The 18276-nt window shown below is 41.6% G+C and overlaps 1 protein-coding gene across 7 annotated transcripts in view; it reads left to right on the forward strand.

The window, feature by feature from the left end:
* Positions 1 to 13526, forward strand: part of PAK6 (p21 (RAC1) activated kinase 6) — a 210420-nt gene extending 196894 nt beyond the window's left edge. For all 7 annotated transcript variants that reach the window (XM_069208594.1, XM_069208597.1, XM_069208599.1 and 4 more), the window contains one exon: positions 11244 to 13526. In XM_069208594.1, the coding sequence (XP_069064695.1) occupies positions 11244 to 11411 (168 nt within the window). In that variant the 3' untranslated portion in view covers positions 11412 to 13526. The remainder of the gene's footprint in view (positions 1 to 11243) is intronic.
* Positions 13527 to 18276: the final 4750 nt, after the last annotated feature.

Raw genomic sequence — 18276 nt, forward strand, 5'->3', positions numbered from 1 at the left:
ACATTTTCAGACACCAGTAGCAGCATTTAACAGTTCGTTTGATTTGCTGCTCAAAGGAGAGAATCCTGTCAAATAAAACTCCAAGGTTTCTTACTGAGTGACTTGAAACTGGACATTCATTACAAGACTTTGGCCACCAGCGAGAGCTCCATATTTTGGTGTCCAGGCCGAAGAGGAGAATTTCCGTCTTCTCTCCGTTAATTTTCAACCAGTTATTGCTCATCCAATTGTTAATCTCACTCGTACACGTGTGAAATCTATCTGCCACCTCCTCCCACTTCTGGTTAACGGGTATAATCAACTGGGTGTTATCGGCATAAGACACCACTTGAAATACAAATGAGCAGACAAGTCTGGCAAATGAGGCGACAAACAAATTAAACAAGGTGGGACTAAGTGAGGATTCCTGTCGGACCCCACAGGGAATTTTAAATGGGAGAGCTCTATAATCCCCGCAGCTAACCATAATCAATCTATCCATCAGGAAAAATTTTAGTAAGTCAAGGGCCTTATCTCTAACACCTGCTTGATAGAGACGTTGTAACAACAGATGTGGAGATATGGTATCAAATGCCGCAGAGAGGTCCAAAAGTACAAGGATGGCGCTCTCCCCCTGATCTACTCTTCTCTGAATGATATCCGCAGAAGAGACCAGAGCGGACTCCGTGCTGTGGTCTTTACGGAACCCATGTTGAGAAGGGTCCAGGCCCCCGCTAGTCTGAAGGAAACCTGCCAATTCGATGTTAAGTTGTTTCTCCAAAATTAGTAAAGTAAAGAAATGGGTCGTAAATTTTTTAAATCATTAGGTTCACTGCCCAGTTTTTTAGTGAGAGGAATTACAATGGATTCCTTCCAAGCTGGAGGAAAGCATCCTTCCGTCAAAGTTTCCTGGTAGACCGGTTCGAGGGCAGTCAAAAACCAGATCAGGAACTTATTTTAAAATCTTGGGATGGCAAGAGTCATTGGGTGACCCTGATCTCACTCCCCCAAATAATTCTTTAATTCTGATCACCTGTAGGAGTGAGAAACAGGTAAGTTTTGGTCCAGAATCCAGGACCAAGGCTGTTCCTTGATCTTCCCCGCTCAGCTCCACGGGGGGCTGCTTGAAGTTAGCGTGAAGATGGAGAATTTTATCCTTAAAGTAATCAGTGACCCTTTGACAAAAGTCTGGAGAATTCTCCAGCGCCAGGGAGGAGAAGCTAGGGTGCGGACCACCTTAAAAAGTTCTCAAGGCCCATTGTTTGCTTCTTTAATTTTGCGGGTAAAAAAAATCTGATTTAGCTATTTTGATCGCTGATTTAAAATTCTCGAGCAGAGCCCTTAGCTTGGCTCTCTGCTCAAGGTTCTGATGAAACCTCCATCTCTGTTCCTGGCGTCAGTACAATCTCTAAGATTTTGTTTTTGTTCCTCTGAATACCATGGGGAGGATATGGTCCTCTCAGGCTTTGGGTCCAATTTAACAGGGGGGGGGGGCAGCCTATCGATGGCCCCTCTCAGCCCCCGCTCAAAACCCTCCCTCCCACTCAAAACCCTCCCTCCCACTCTGAGGTATTGCTTTCTCTTGCTTGATCACAGCCAGCCTTGAGGGCACTTGCCAGGCTCTGCTCCTCAATCTTGTGCCATTGTCTAGAGAATTTAGGGGTTGGAGAGATATTGATGTGCATGCAGCCTTGATGGTCAGCAAATGAGCAAATGGTGATCAGTCCAATCCAGGTGAATGTTATCTAGGCTACTAAAATTATTATGACAAATGAGAATAGCATCTAGCACGTGCCCTGCATAATGTGTAGGAGATATGCCTGTAACATCCCAGTTAAGGCTCGCCATCAGATCTAGAAACTCCCCTGTTGCTAAGTCCTTTGTGTCCTTAAGATGAATATTAAAGTCGCCCAGTATTAGCGCCTTGGGGGCCATGGCAATAGGTTCAATCAGAGCGGGTCAAGAAGAGAGAAAGGCGTTTTTTCTGCATTTTAGCACAAGTAGATTTGCATGTGTAGATTTGGTCACGCAAAAATCTGTCCAACCACTTTTTCCCACCCCGGAAGAAGTTTTACTTCTGTCCTTCTCACGAGTAAATTTCCACCCTTTTTCTCTATCGGAAAAGATTACATACGAGCTGGTGAAAAACCCTAGACCATGCAAGTTAGTAGGTTTGCACAGACTCAAAACTGCATTCCGTCCCTAGAACTATTCCTTACCCCTATCGCCAGTCTATGGATTTAGAACTGCTGAACGATGCCAAAATAAGTGAATTGCTAGTATTCAAACCCTACTATAGTATGAGCCCTGGCATAATCAGAGAAACTATTATCACAGCTCTTATATAATGAGATTGCTGTCATCATTTGTTGGCACACTGCATGGCACCAAAGGGACAAGTGGATTTTTTATTTTATTTTTTAAAAGGACAAGTAGATTTATAAAGCAACCTGCCCCATGGACCAGTAGATATTTTATACAATTCCAAACCCCTGAATATACAATTCCTCTCAATAGGGCCTAACCAGTATCAGCAGTGACATTCTTCTCTATGGGTTTGTCGGAATGGCTGATCAACACCTAAACCCTTGCCTACTATGGTAATTCGTGAGGTCACATGTAACCAACTATTTTTCTATTGACTGCAACATAATGTGACAACAGTTTACTGTTAGAGGTCCATTGGATTTATTATATACCTTTCACAATAAATAATCCAGACTTACTGCCTTTTTTAAAGAAATGTTCATAATGCACAGGGCAGACCTGTGACATTTGGCATTCCATTTATCTGCACACCAATTAAGCTTATATATTTTATCATTAGCTTGTCACCATAACCAACTCAGGTCTCCTGTACTGAGCATAACCTTTCCCACAAGGCAACCATCAGGTATACAATCATAAAATTGTAAATGTATAAAATATTACAGTTGCCAAAGCAAACTTCTTTCAAACTTCTATCTTTCCTAACGGGGCTAAACAAGGATTCTCACAGTGCAAATTTTCTATGACTATGGTTTGTCAGATGGGGTAACCAACACCAACACTTTTACCTACTAGGTTAATCTGTGAGATTCCATGTAACAAAAACCTGTAGGCTAATATTCAGATTAATAACAAGCCATCCTTAATTGCCCATTGACCTTGCCATATGCTTTTCACAATTAATATGCCAGACCTATTGCCTTTACTGTAAATTTTCATAATAAAAAATCAGGCCTATAGCCTTTGTCATTGGCATGTCACTATAACCAACTCGAGCCTATGGTTCTGAGTATAAGCGTTCTACAAGGCAACCATCTGTCATACAGTTATAAAAGTATGCAAAATTACATTTGGCAAAACAAAATACTCTCACTCCAAACAGAGCCTTCAAAGAATTATTGTAGTGCATTTCTCTAATCCCCATGGTTTGTTTGGGTGACTCACCAAAACCCGTCTCTAGTGCTGTAATCTCTGAAATTCCATGTAACAAAATACCTGCCGGCAGGCTTTATCACACTTCCGTAGCAATCCATTCATAAAGGCTGGTTCCCTTTATCACATGCTTTTCACAATAAGTAAGTCAGGCGCACTGACTTTGTTATAACCTTTCACAATAAACATATCAAACCTACGAAATCTGGCATGACTTTTACCAGTGAACCGATGAAGCACTTAAACTTTACTAATGGTTTTAAACATTACCGAACACTGGGCTATTTAAGTGCACATAAACCTGCAACTGTCGGAAAATACAGCTTGAAAAACAATATACCACCCCGCCAATGGGGTCTAACAAGAATCATCGCAGTGAAAACCCCCTAGGATTTATTACAGTCGGAGGTCAGCACCAAAACCCTTCTCTACTATGGTAATCTGTGAGGTTATATGTAACAAAATACGTGTCTATAGCCTGTCACATGGTGTGATAACAACCAACCTTTAAAGGTTTACTGACTTTAACACACTCCTTTCACAGTAAGCAAGAACAGCTGTCTTTGTCATAACTGTTCATAATAAGCAGACTAGAACTATGGCACTGGACATAACAATACTCAGTGCATCAATCAGACCTGTAGCTTGTCACCATTTCGAAATCAGGTCTACAGTTTTGAGCATAATTGTTTCCACCTAGCAACTATCAGACACACAGTCATAAAACTAGAACGGAATACAAAAGTATAGTTGGCTAAGCAAAATACTGCCTCAGCTAAGACAGCCTATCAAGGATTCTGACAGATCAAACCTTCTATATCCATGGTTTGTCACACCAAAACCACTGCTTACTATGGTAATCTGTGAGACTCCCGGTAACAAAATACCTGTTGGTAGGCTTTAAAACAGAGTAGTAACAATCAACACTTAAATGCCTATAGACATTAACATATGCTTTTCACAATAAGTCCTGTGTCAAGTATAAGCTTTACCACAAGCCAAAAGGGTAATACAAGCAGTCTTTTTAGTGGAAGCACACATATTGGACCCAATCAGATCCTGTACTTGGAGGAACAAACGTATGGATGAAGCATAAGCCACTCTCAGTAGTACACTGAAAGTTATTTTTTGTTGTTCAAATAAGTTGAGTTGACAGTGGCACGTCAAGCCAGACCTAAAAATCCAAATAGATTAGTGTAACCCTAGGCATACCATATCTCACAAACCTGCTCTCTGAAGTCTAAAGTTAATCATAGAATTAGAGGGTGCTAGGACTGTAGTACAGTCTTCATGGCTGTCTTCCTCCCATCTGTGCTTCTGCCAGAATAAGGCAAACAACATAAATGATCTAGTTATCTAAGACTCTTTTACACCATTAAAATGTTGCATGTGCCCCTGAAAGTTAAAGCTCCAGCAGCTAGATAAGTAAACAAAATGATTACAGCTGTGCGGAGAGCAAGCACTTTTTTGTTGTTAGCAGGGACTAAAACTATCCTGTTGTGGGTGAAGATAGAAAAACACCTCACTAAAAGTGGTCCAGGATCTGCTGCGGGCACTTTGGCAATGTCAAAGCGTTAAGAGATAGTGGACTTTAGTTTGGAGCATGCTAAGGGAAAATTCAAACTTAAACATAGCGGACTGAGACAGACTAGCCATACTGCCTGACACAATAGACATGCCTGAACTGTTCTCCCACCAAAGGAAAGGGCCTGTGACTGAATTATCCTAAAACGTGCATCTTGAGGCGTTGGCGTTCGCCACAATTATCAACTGAAGAAGTACGGAATATAGAGAGAATCAAGCTGGCCTGATGTGAGCAGATCATATCCAAGCTTCAGGACAAATCAGAGATGTTTTAAGACACATGGTCATCGCTCGTTAACATAGGCACCTCAAGTTTACTCTAAGGCAGTCAAAAGACACGGGGGATATCTTTCTCCAGAATGTTTGTCTTCTAAACCATGGAAGGTGGTCCCGCTATGAGGGAGTGGCCACCCAGTGTTACTAAAAATAACCCTAAATCAAGAACAAGGGATCTCCGAGCTGGGATGACATTGAAATGACACTTAGTAGAGACATCCCAATGCAGCAGATATCTGAAAGTGGTAGTGGTTGCAACTCTTTCCTACCTCTTGTTCCCATGCACCTTGTATGGGGCAAGGCACACTGAATGGCAACTCATGCGGCCTCACAAACACTAATATTCTTATGTTTTAATATTTGTTTTGCCATATTTTTCTTATTGTTACAATTATGAAGCCGAAGAAATAGATCTAGAGTAGAATCAATGTTAATTTCTAAGCGAGTGATTCACCTGCTGTTTCAGATACCATACTCCTCAGTTAATGATCCTTACTTTTTCCATTTTTTGTTACACTTTTCTTTTGCTACATTTCTTTTCTAATTTACGCCTTTTATTTGGGTAGAAAAAGGATCATGTCACAATATTGCATCTTGTATATGTATCGCAGGTTATTGAGTTCTGATATGTAGTTTTGAAACTTTTATCAAAATTAAATAACCTAAAAAGATACGTGGTGTTCATAACACTGGACAGCAATTTTGCAGTGAGAAGTAATATAAAAAAAAAACTAATTTTTGTATAGTACTTCTGCCGTTTGTAAGCACAGATCTTATTGATGTACAGTATAATGGTTCTTAGTTTACTAACCTCAGTAGGAGATAAAGTTGTGTACCTTACCAGGATTCATACTGGTGACCTGTGTAACACAGACAGTATCAGCTGCAAGTGTTTATCACAATGAAATTGTGTAGGAAATTAGGTCACTGGTTAAGAGGGGTGAAACCCTACTCAAGCAGCAACCATGATCCCTGTCAGGGGAGACACAAGCAATCTCCAAATTAAGCTGTGCTCAGTCTTTGGTAACATTCCCCAAAAGCAGTCTGGCTTAACTTAGAGGCAATGTGTAAAGTATTTATGCAGCTCTTCAAACAGTAATAAAGTGAAAACACAGCACACAGACAATCCCATGCTAATCTAGAAAAATCGAGTAAAATTATTTGACAAGAATCCAATCAGCAGGACAGGAGATGTGCAATTTCAAAGTTTTATGTAAAAATAGTGCCTCAACGCGCCAACAGTGGTTATCTGGTCACGCCAGACGGGGACAAAGTCACACGTTCAGGTCAACCATAATGGGGAGCGGGTCGGATACAGGGACTAAGTTAGGCCATCTGAACAAAGTGCCTTACATTCTGGTTGGGGACCATTGAGAGATCATTGCGTTAAGGATACGTCGCACAACAGTGGTGTCGAAGAAGCTGCAGTGCTGCGATGCAGAGTCCTGCAGACTCGTCGAGGATGCAGTCGATGAGGAATTTCAAATGCAAAGTTCTTCGTCGAATATGCATCGCACGCCAGTCGTTCCGAACAAGCTGTGGTGCAAAGTCCTGCATCGTCGCCAAGGATGCTGGCAATGAGAGCTTGCAATGCGAGAGCCTGCATTGCCGATGCGTTGTGCAGAGGAGAATGCGGGCTGCAATGTGAGGTCCAATGTCAAGGATGCATCACGCTGCTGTGCTTCCGAAGATGAGATGTTTCATGCTGCATCGGTTCTGCCCACAGGACCACATCTGGGCTGAAAGAGCACCTTCGGGCCCTCTTCCAAGGATCCAAGACTGGGGTAGCACCACTTGGGGGTAGGGGAGCAGGACTCATAGCAGACAGAGTCCAGGTGCTGGCTTCAAGGTAGTTGGAACCTTTTCTGTCCCTAAGACTCTGATCAGGAGGCCAACCAGCCAGCCCTTGGAGTCACTCTGGTGGTCCTGGGTTCAAGATGCAGGTTTATTTCTTCTTCAAGCAGGAGGGCAACAGGGTAGCCGTCCTTCTTGCAGAGCAGCATAGCAGTTCTTCGTCTTCCACAGATCTAGAGGTGTACTGAAGAGTTGGGTTTGAAGGTCCAATTTTTATACCTGGTGCCACCTTTAAAGTATGAGAAGGTTCTGGAGGTTTTCACCCACAGAAGTGTTTGGAATTTCCTGCCTCTCTGCCCAGGTTATCTGGGGTCACAAAACACTAGTGTTAAACCTTTTGTGAGTTGCTCAGGCAGAACCTTTGTGATGTGCATGGTTGGTGGGTGACAGTTCCTCCCCCTCATCAAGTCAGAAATGGCCCATCCTGCCAACACCTATTCCCCCTTTGTCTCACTATCTGGGAGCAATACACAAGGACCAACTACCAAGCTGCACCTAATCATGTGATCCAGGAAACAGGCTGCAGGCACCAAGTGTTTAGAACAGAAAAATGACAAATTTATAAAAGTGACATTTTCTGAATTGTGACTTAAAACCCTACTTTCCCATTACAGAGAGTTTTAAATTACAATTCATTAGGCACCAAATTCAATATTCCTTCCGGTTTCCATTTGAAAGTTAACACTTACTAAAGATAATAAGATGACCCATTGTTATCCTATGGGAGAGTTAGGCCTGGCAGTGGTAAAAAAAAAAAAAAAATACTTTTTCACTACCAGAACACGTAAAACTTAAAAGTGCATGTCCAACTTTTTAAATACAGTGCATCCTTATGGAGTGCGATGCTTTTCCTATATTTAGGTATTCTGTATGAGTTTGTTGATGTTAAATTTATTGTTAAATATAACTTCTAAATATTTATGGGAGCCCAAAACCCATATAAAGGACAGACATTCACCCCTATCTGTAAAATCTGGGTTTTCTTATAATTGATAAGCCTATTAGTGTTTCTATAGGTTTCAAAGGCTGGTATCTGTCTGGATAGACCAACGGCACTATCTAGAATTGTTACATCATTGACAGAAAGCAGTGCATTCATTGGGTTTCCATTGATTCAAGGGGGTTAGCTTGTGACTGTCATGATACCTTCATTGAATCTGGAAATCACTTAGAAAAAAAGAAAATAGCAGCATGGCCAAAATGTACCCCTGTTTTAAACCATTTTTTTATAGGTGTCCAGCGAGCTCTTGCTTGCCAAGCTATTGGGTAACTTGACATCATGTATTGGTGTGCAATGCAACCAAATAATGACAATAGTCCATACAGATTCCTAGCCGTGCAAGATTTTGCCTAGAAGAAACGATGATCTAAAATATCAAACACTGAATTAAAGTAAATGAAACAGACATATATTGTACTTTCCTCAGCAATTCTATGTGTAATATGATTTAATGAGAACACATGATGACTGGTGGATTGCCCTGGATAAAACTCTGCTTTTCCCTTTAGTATTAATCGCAAGCTGACCGACTAGTCTTCTATAGTTTGAAACAAACTAGGTGCGAAACTTTTAAAGTTTACATCTTAAGATGAGAGATTCTAGAGGTCACCTTCTTTCTTAAGTATTGGAGTAATCAGTAATCCTTTGCAGCTTTCAGGGGAATTGGCTGTTGACATCCACTTTAAATAGGGGTGCAAGAACATTGTCGTACTGGCAAGATCTCTTTTATACATCATATTACCAATCCTGTGAGGGCCAGCAGGTTTAGGGTCTGATTTAGAGTTTTGAGGACGGATTATGCCATCACAAACATGACTGATATCTCGTCCTCCGTATTACAATTTCCGTAGCATAATATGGAATCGTAATACGGCGGATGGGATATCCATCACGTTTGTAACAGGGTAACTTCATCTACCTAACTCTAAATCAGGCCCTTAAGGAAGCAATGACATCGTCAATATCTGACCCTTTGAAATGATTACCTTTCAAGATTAAAGTTGAAGTTGAAATACTCTTTGTATAGAATGCAAGAGCTTCAATCTATTGATTTATGTGTGAGAGGCTGACGGCTTCTTTTCAGGTTCACATTTGAGAATGATTTAAAGTTTCAAAACTCCTGACTCTTTCTCCCTCCAGTGGGCACAGGGGTAAAAGGAAATGGTTTTAAACACGAGTTTCAGCAATCAAACAACGCTGTAGAAACAGTAGAAGTAGACAATCACACTAAGGTTCTGTATAACCAAACTTGCTTGTACCTGCTACATAGTTTTCAAAATAAACATCATTGTACAGGGACTCTGAACCCTGTCGTGGCTGCACTGTTATTAAAGGCAAGATTGTACTCCACTTCTCCCAAGCCTTTTCAGTGCATTATCTGAGTCACTGGTGATTTGGTCATTAAAGACATCACCAAGAAGGTAAGGATCCCAAGCTTGTACTCAGTCACTGCCAATTGTATGCCATAGGAATTAGACCAGCTTCCCTAATGTATGCAGGAGCTTGGTCAGGAATAGTTGGTCCATCCCCTTTCTAGAACACCTAAACCCGGTTAGATGTGCCTGAAGTTAAGTTTGATGGGGAGGAGGTGTGGTTTTATGGTTGCCTTCCAAATCATAGTGTCGTTTCCTGTGTTCTGTGGACACCTAATCAGAGCTGGAAGCGAGTAAAAGTGAAGTATTATATTTCATTTCAGATAGGTTCCTGCAGACTGCATTTTTTGTTGCCATTGACAGATATGCATAAAACAGCTGGGTTTTGCTGGTATGCTGTATATCTGAATATGGACATACTGTGGGTTATTAATAAGAACGTTTGTTGAGAGTCCATGGTGCTGTTGAGTTAGTCACAGCTTGCAGATACGCAACAAACTGGAGACCATAGTTTTGGAAGCGCCCAATATGTACCCATGCTCACTCCTGATGGACATTAAGATAAAGAATGCCAGTCAGGGACATTTTTCAATATCCTAAACACTGATGGTAGTAAACCTAACAGTGTCAGAGAAGACATCTTTCAGAGTGGACTGTCTAAGAAGCATTTAAAACAACATGGAAAGCTAGTCTTTGATTAAGGCTGTAGGCGTGTGTCTTTATGGATACAGCCTTTTCGGGGCACCTAGACCTGAACCAGTTAACAAGTCAATTGAAATCCTTGCACAACCAATTGGGAGAAAGATGTAATACTGAAGATCTGTATGATCGAGCAAGGGGGCCTGTGGGAGGTAGTCCTTCCGGAATTAGGGGAGCTTGTTGGAGACCGTATTTGTTGGGACGTCAAACCAAAAACACCTCTTTTAGATTAGTTCCGAACTTGGAGAAAACAGCATTGAAGACTATTGCGACAAAGAAACCTCTTTAGAGCAGTTTATTAACATGGATCAATCAAGACACCGCTGAAATAAGTGAATGTGTATTTTGACCGAAATTGTACAAAGAAGCACAGATTAATATAAGTAGTTGTTGAATATGTTGAAAAAACTACAATTTGCTGTTTATTCCAGTAAGTTTTAGACTTTAGCTTATACTTGAGCTTTTTGAACATTGGGCTTTTTCAGATTTTTTGTTATGGATTCCAGAGGAAGCAACTCTTGATTGAAGCCCCGTTGTGTTTTGCGGTATGTGTAGCCAAGTATGTCAGTGCCACTGGGCACCCAGTGAACCAGGTTCACTTAAGAAGAGTTCTGATGCACATATATTGGAAACAACAATCTAAAGTCAAAAGGTTATGTTCGTAGACCTAAAATCTACAATTTTCAGCAAACTTTATGCAGCAAAAGTAAATAAAATACTATTGCCCAATATCTTTACATAGTCTTTTGATCTCCGACCTCATCAGATGCATAGAAGTTAACCGGGAATCTTGTTCCACCTAATGTAACATGGTTTGTGGAATGGATTGAGAAGCATACTATATTTTCGAAATGCAAGACTTTTGTTGTTTTTGTGAATAATACTTTGTGTGTTTATGGAACGTGAGGCTGTGTCATGAAATATTATTCAGATAGTTCTGGATATACTAGTACACTAAGAAAATGTCAGGATAAGGATCTTAAAATACAGACATATGATAGGTTAATGCTGGTTTCTAAGAGGCTGTCTCAACCTAACGATGCCATCTCTCTCCATAGATCTCCCCTGTTCTCAGAGACTTCTTGGAACGAATGTTGACAAAGGATGCAGCCGAGCGAGCCACTGCACAGGAGCTTCTGGACCACCCGTTCCTACTGCAGACGGGGCTCCCAGAGTGCTTGGTGCCCTTGATCCAACAGTACCGAAAGCGCAACTCTACCTGTTGACCAGCAGATGCTGTTCTGCAGAAGACTTCAGTGTATGCGAATGGGAACCTGATGAACTTTGAATGCTGCCAGAGAAACACTGGAAATTCTTGCTATGAAAAAACAGTTGCTTATACCTGCACCTTTCGGAAAGCCACAGAAAGTTGTGAAAGTGTTTCCTTTTTTCTTCGCCTGATGTATGTGATAAGCCAAATCTTGGATCGTGGTTTCAACTCATGAAACAGTTTACAGTCTGCAGGGGATATCTGCGGTCCGCTCTCCAGTCCTGCTGAGGGTCCATGTCATAGACTTCATGTTGTGTTGCTTATGAGATGTTTCTGCTGCTTATGACTGGATATTTTAACTACTGACTTGGAACTGAATTCGCCATCCGCAAATGTGATTAACGAAACGTAGTTTTACACTGGAGTTCAAAAGTGAGACTGGGTCCAGAGAGTTTTAAGCTATGTACAGTGGGAAGGCAAAATGTTGAAGCATGGGTGATTTAAAAGAAAAAAAAAAAAGATTCTTTCCAGGTTTACACCTGCGGGTGCATAACTAGAAGCATTTCTGCCCTCTGTGAGGGATTTGGGGACTTTTCTCCCATCTTCTTCATATTGCATCATCTCTTTTCAGTGAGGTTGTTGAAGAGGATGTTCTTGGGTGCAGGCTTACTACTCCTCTTTGGTGTACAAACTTGTATCTTACACAGCTCCTGTCACAAAGAGCTCGGCTCATGTTAATGCACAGAGATGGGCAGTTCTATATGGACATGGAGGTCTGAAATATATTTACAAGCATCCAACAAACGTGGTACTTCTGTATACATGAAGATACTTTTTGCGAGGCTGTAACGCTACTAAAATATGTTTGTTTTGTTTTTATGTTCCTGCTTTTAATGGAAAGCTCAGTAGCCCTGTGACCTGTCAATTTGGTGTCCTGTTAAAAGTTTTATCGTAGTTTCCATCCTAGAATTCTAAGATATTGCAGTATACAGAGTTTTGCCCTTTTCAGGTATAAATGTATCCTGATAGCCTTGGTAGTAGAGAGAACACCACCTGATAGCCTCGGTAATAGAGAAGTGCATGGTAGGCGTTGTTTGCTATCCACGTGAGTGCATCTTAAATAACCACGTTGATGTATCCTTGCAGCCAGGTTGACACCACATTAACATGGGATCGAAGTTAATAGGACTCCTAAGGCACCTTAAATGCAAATCTTGCTGTTTTTTTTGTCCAGTGACACCAAGGGAAGATTTGGCACATTACAGTGGAAACCACCTTTGAGTGGCTGAATTCCATTCATATATTTTGTCTTAAATTCTGGGCATCAAAGAGCAGGCAGAGCAGTTTACCTGAATACCAGAACAATTGCAATCCTTTGGAAATTCACCTCCAGGTCGCAAAGTAAAATGCAGTATATTCCACTTTAAACATCTCGTCCGTGTCACGGGGTGTAATTGTCCCTTTAAAGTTTGTGAAATTGTCACTATGCCAATCTCATTGGCTGAAACAATGAACCACGTGCCATTCACGCAACCTCTCCAGCCAGTCAGTGACCGAAATGGATGAAATGACTTGGTTGGGGTTCTGGTGCGCCAGGGTACGAAGGCTTAAATGTTCCTGCAAGCTCTAATGCTGATGGCCACCAATTGACGAACAAGTATAATTTTAGAGGATACCGGGTGAGTGAGCAATTCATTGTGCAATTCCCCAAACACAATTAAGGAGCTTGTTACCTTTCCTTAGTCCCCACCTAGAACTATTGTAAGCACATTTTAAACTCTTTTAAAATTATTTTATTTGTGCTCTATTTATTAAACCTTTCAGCACTGCTTCTTTGGGTACAGTCTGTTTTACGTGCGCCTTTTTGTGACATCATCTTCCTGGGTAGGTTTAGCAGTGCAGCCATTTTTAATGATCATTAACACAGAATCTTCATTCATGAATTGTGTGAAATTTGTGGAAGTCGGTGAATGCAATATCATTTAAATTATTTTATCGCAGCAGAAGAAAAATAAAAAATGATAAGATTCTTTTTTTTTTTTGTAAGTTTGCAATACCTGCTGATCTAATCACCGGAAATAATATTTATGTTAATACTTCTGTTTTAAATAAACCTGCGTAGCAGCCTAAACATTTGTCATGGTCAAATAAATAAATACATAAAAAAAGACAACTATGATAGATCCATTCTTAGCTTATCGGCTCTGAGAAAGCTCTACTTCATGCTAGCTGAGCATCCCCTAAATTTAAAAGGTTGGGAAGTTTGAGAGCACAGATTGTTGTTGCCAGGTGAACATTTAAATCCAGAAAAATAATAGTTTGTGAGTCCACCCTCTATAATCAGCCCCCATAATGTTTTATAATTGAGCAAGTCTTCCATTTAAAGACCATAGACTTTTTCTTTTCCTGCTTCTAACACAACGTGACAGAGAGCAGAAAATATTACCGAGCTTAATCCTGTCTGTTGGGCAATTCCAGCATGTTTTACTGTTTCCTGTTGAATTGACAAACATTGATCCAGGACACCTCTTCCCTCAGGTTGATCAGAGTAAGGTATAGAAAACCAAGGACTCGGAAGAGGTGAAAATAAAGAACTAGGTTTTTTAACAGTACAGTATCTTAACAGAAGATGCATTGCCTTGTAAGAAACCCGCTGCCTGGGGTTTACAAAAAGACTAGCAGCTGAATGCATGTAAGCTGGCTTACGGTTAAGGTCTTTCAGGGGCTCCATAGGCGTACCACAGTTCATCTTTGGTAGCACAGGCCAATAAGGGACAGCCTAAGGTTTTTGGGGACCTCGGGTCAAACTACATTTGAGGCCCCTTGCTTAGAACAACTCAGATTTTGTATCTATTTCCAGCTCATTCATTCCCTCAGCGACTTTGGCTGGATCATTCGGAGCGTGCTCTTCTTTGGCCATGTGGCGTAACAAAACTTGAGTAGGCCCCCTGCAAAGAATCTGGAGCCCCCAACCCCCCCTGAACTCACTTGTGAGCTCTCAGGTCATGGTACTTTGCTGAGGGGGGCTCTGGAGCTCGCCCCCCTCAGCACTGCAGTGGCTGTGCAGGCATTTGTTATGCCACTGCCTTGGCCAGGCTACATCTTGGCTCCACTTTGGAGCAAACTGTCTCTGGCTTGCAAGTACTAGAGAAACAGTAAGGCCAGCAGCCTGAACAAGCCTGCTGCATATGGTTCATTGGGCTGGTGTCGCACCTTTTGGTCCTGTGCATGCAGAGGGAGCTTTTTTATTTGATGCACTCCACACCCTGTGTGAGGAACAGGTACTCTTAAGTCAGGTGGCACTAGGCTATGATATCACTGGCCCAGCAGCAGCTCCACATGGATGGTGCAGTCATGACGGGAGCGTATTACGCCGCACTGCACTGCACGTTGACACATGGCGTACATGCCAGGAAAGAAGAAAGACTAGTGGTCCAACCAAGCCTTCTACCCACAGCCTATGTTTTAACTTTGCAGGTGCTATGTCAGCACAATTGAGGCATGCAGTGCTGATGGGTACTTGTGCTTACCGCACTGTAGTTGCTGAAAGCGACAAGTATTCTGACTCAGGGAGAGCAGGCTGTGCCTGGTAGCATCTCCACAAGGATGATGTAATCATAGAAGGACCACACCATGCCAAGTTGTACTGTGCACTAAGTGGCACATACTGAATAAAGGCAAAGGCCTATTCGGGTGAGCCAGCCCTATGCACTTTTAAAGGTTAGAATGCTTGCTGAATCTAAAAAAATCAGGCAGGGGCAGGACTTGACGGACAGCCTGAGATACCTCAAAAGAAGAAAGTAAGTAAACAAACTGGTTATTTTATGACTCTTGAAAAGTGGTGGCCCTGGGCCAGAGCCCACTATGACTTCGTCCGTGCCTTAAAAACATGCGATTTCAAGTCCAAGTCTTAAATATTACTGAGGTGCTTTGTGTATGGAAGAAAGTCAAAAAGGTCAATTGATACACAGTTTCTGGATACACAAAGTGTTGTCCAAAAAATAATATTTAGAGAAAATACCTAAAATCCAGTAAAAGTTGTGAAGCAAAAATTGCTTCACAACTTTGAAAATAATAAGCACAGCCATTTTTTAACAGTCAGTGGGGCTTATATCTGTAGGATAGTCAGCCAATGAAAAAGCTTTATTCGGTTTCTGTTTCAGAACCATAAAAGCGCAAACAGCTGGACAAATAATCAAAAAATAACTGTTAGAAACGGGGGCTTTAGTGGGCAGTCAGTTTACTCCCTGTCCAAATAGAGCTCCTCACTCTAGTCAGGGTAAGGTAGTTACACTCCTAAGATGGCCCCTACTTATCCCTTGGTAGCTTGGCCCGAGTAGTCGGGCTTATATCAGAGGCAATGTGTTAAGCATTTGTACCAAAACACAGTAACAGTGAAAACGCTGCAAATGCTCACCACACCAATTTAGAAAAATAGCCAATATTTATCTAAGTAAAACAAGACCAAAACAACAAAAATCCAACATACATAAGCAAAGATATAGACTTTAAAAGATTAAATCCCAATAAAAGGGACACCTTCCTGCACGTAAACAATCATTCATGGCCTTTTGCTCTTTCTATGTGTGCTGCGCAGCACACATGAAAAAAGCAAAAACGAGGAGGAATAAAAGTATTCCTCCTTGTTGTCCCATGCTAACGCCACCCCTGGGGTGGCATTAGTTTTTAGCGCTGCCACAGATTTGAGACTTATTGGGGCAACGTCAAAAGCAATGGGTGTTGCGGTGGAATGCCCACCCAACACCCATTACACGTCCTCTGATGCAGAATACTGCGTTTGAGGGGCCCGTATTTATAAAGTGGTGAAGCCACAAAAGATGGCTTAGGGCCACCTTGTAAATGTGGCGCACTGTACAGTGCCACCAGAGCACCACAAAAAGTGACGCTCCAGTGCAGTGGCGCAAGGGCCCTGTAAAGCTGGCTAAATTGAGCTGCCACTCCTGTAAAGTCCTATGTAAAGAAGCACCAGTGTCTCTCCAGCATGGATCTTAGCTAGAGCTTGTGGTAATGACTTTTATCAGTCTTGAGAAGGCTGTGAAAAGAACATGTGATAAGGATGCATCTTAGCCTAATCCATCGAGCAGATTTTACTGATCACTGAGAGGGAGCTAGAAAATCATGAACAGATCTGCATATGTTTCATCCCCGTGTATTTTGGCACTTCTTGCCTTTGAAATTAGCAGGTCTGGTTGTTTCGAAAATTCTTCAAGGCTCTGCCAAATGACACACTTCCCAAATGCAAAAGATGGTTAGTACTAGTGTTCCTAAGTGTAGTGCTTTCTGTTCAGTGTCTGGCTCCTAGAATTCAAGAAACCTCTCAGCTAGTCTCCCCTTCCTCCAAGAAACATTTCGGATGGCCCTCATGAGCTTTTTGGCCATTCTTCTTTCATGGATGACACTCACAGCCAATGTTCCCTCTAATTTTTTTCCACTGTGTGCGGCAGTGTGTGGTCTCTGTGCGCTGCAGCCAAGGATACGTGCGCCAAGAAATTGACCATTCATGCGCGTGCAGCGCATAACTAGCCAAGATCTTTGGCATTAGCCTCTCCATACCACTAAAGCAAAAAAAGGGATATCATTGCTCCATGCAATAGGGCATCAAGGCAGTTTTGTGACCTGGTTGCACACTCCAAGGACATGACCTGTTAGGGGAGCACGTATATTGCTCTAAAAGGCTTATTTAGGCTTAGAAAGTGATAACTCATATAAACTACCACAAAGTATAGGAATGGTGGAACATTTGATAACAGCACATTTTCTACTGTTCTGAAGCATTTCCTAGCTCATTAACCATTAATTTCCAAGACAAATATCACTTGCTCGCTTGTATGCTAAAGCACGCCAAATGATGTTTAAAACACTCCCGCGGTATTTAAAAGCTGTTTTCATTGACTTTAATCCAGATTCAAATATAAGCATTATCTGCCTTAGGGGAGCACGTATATCGCTCAAAAAGGCTTATTTAAGCTTAGAAAGTGATAAAGCATATAAACTACCACAAAGTATAGGAATGGTGGAACATTTGATAACAGCACATTTTCTACTGTTCTGAAGCATTTCCTAGCTCATTAACTTCCAAGACAAATATCATTTGCTCGCTTGTATGCTAAAGTACGCCAAATGATGTTTAAAACACTCCCCGCGGCATTTAAACGCTGTTTTCATTGACTTCAATCCAGATTCAAATATGAGCATTATCTGCCTTAGGGGAGCACGTATATCGCTCTAAAAGGCTTATTTAGGCTTAGAAAGTGATAACGCATATAAACTACCACAAAGTATAGGAATGGTGGAACATTTGATACAGCACAACGTGCGCGCTTGCCAAAGGGGCCTGCGCGATGGGGGAAGGAAAGGTGCGCGCGCCTTACAGGGAACATTGCTCACAGCTACCTGCAACATGGTACATTTTGAATGGTACACCGCTTGGCACTATGTATAGAATTGCGACTTTTGCATGTTTTAGCTTACATATCGACCATATGAGCTTTCTTTAGGCCTTCTAACCACCTGGTTTTTTTTTGTTTTTTTTTTGTTTTTTTTTTATTTTGTTTTTTACAGAGTGGTGATTTCTGGATGTCAGGTCCCCTGGTCTTCATTTTTTTGTTGGCATTTTAAAAAATAATTATCTGATACAGAAATACCACGTCATTACTTTGTGTGCTCGCTCCTGCTTTGCTAAATATTATACCAGTTGTTAGAACACTGCACATGACTTGCTTTCCACTCCCATTGTTACCAAGATAATTCACCACTCACTTCTGGAGCTTGCACATCGAGTATAGAGAGTTGTGTGACTGGAAGCATGGGCCTGATTTACAAGAAAGTGGCGCAGCGCCAAAATTGGCAGCACCGCTTTA

This window comes from Pleurodeles waltl, chromosome 9 (assembly GCF_031143425.1).
Source record: "Pleurodeles waltl isolate 20211129_DDA chromosome 9, aPleWal1.hap1.20221129, whole genome shotgun sequence".
NCBI lineage: Eukaryota > Metazoa > Chordata > Amphibia > Caudata > Salamandridae > Pleurodeles > Pleurodeles waltl.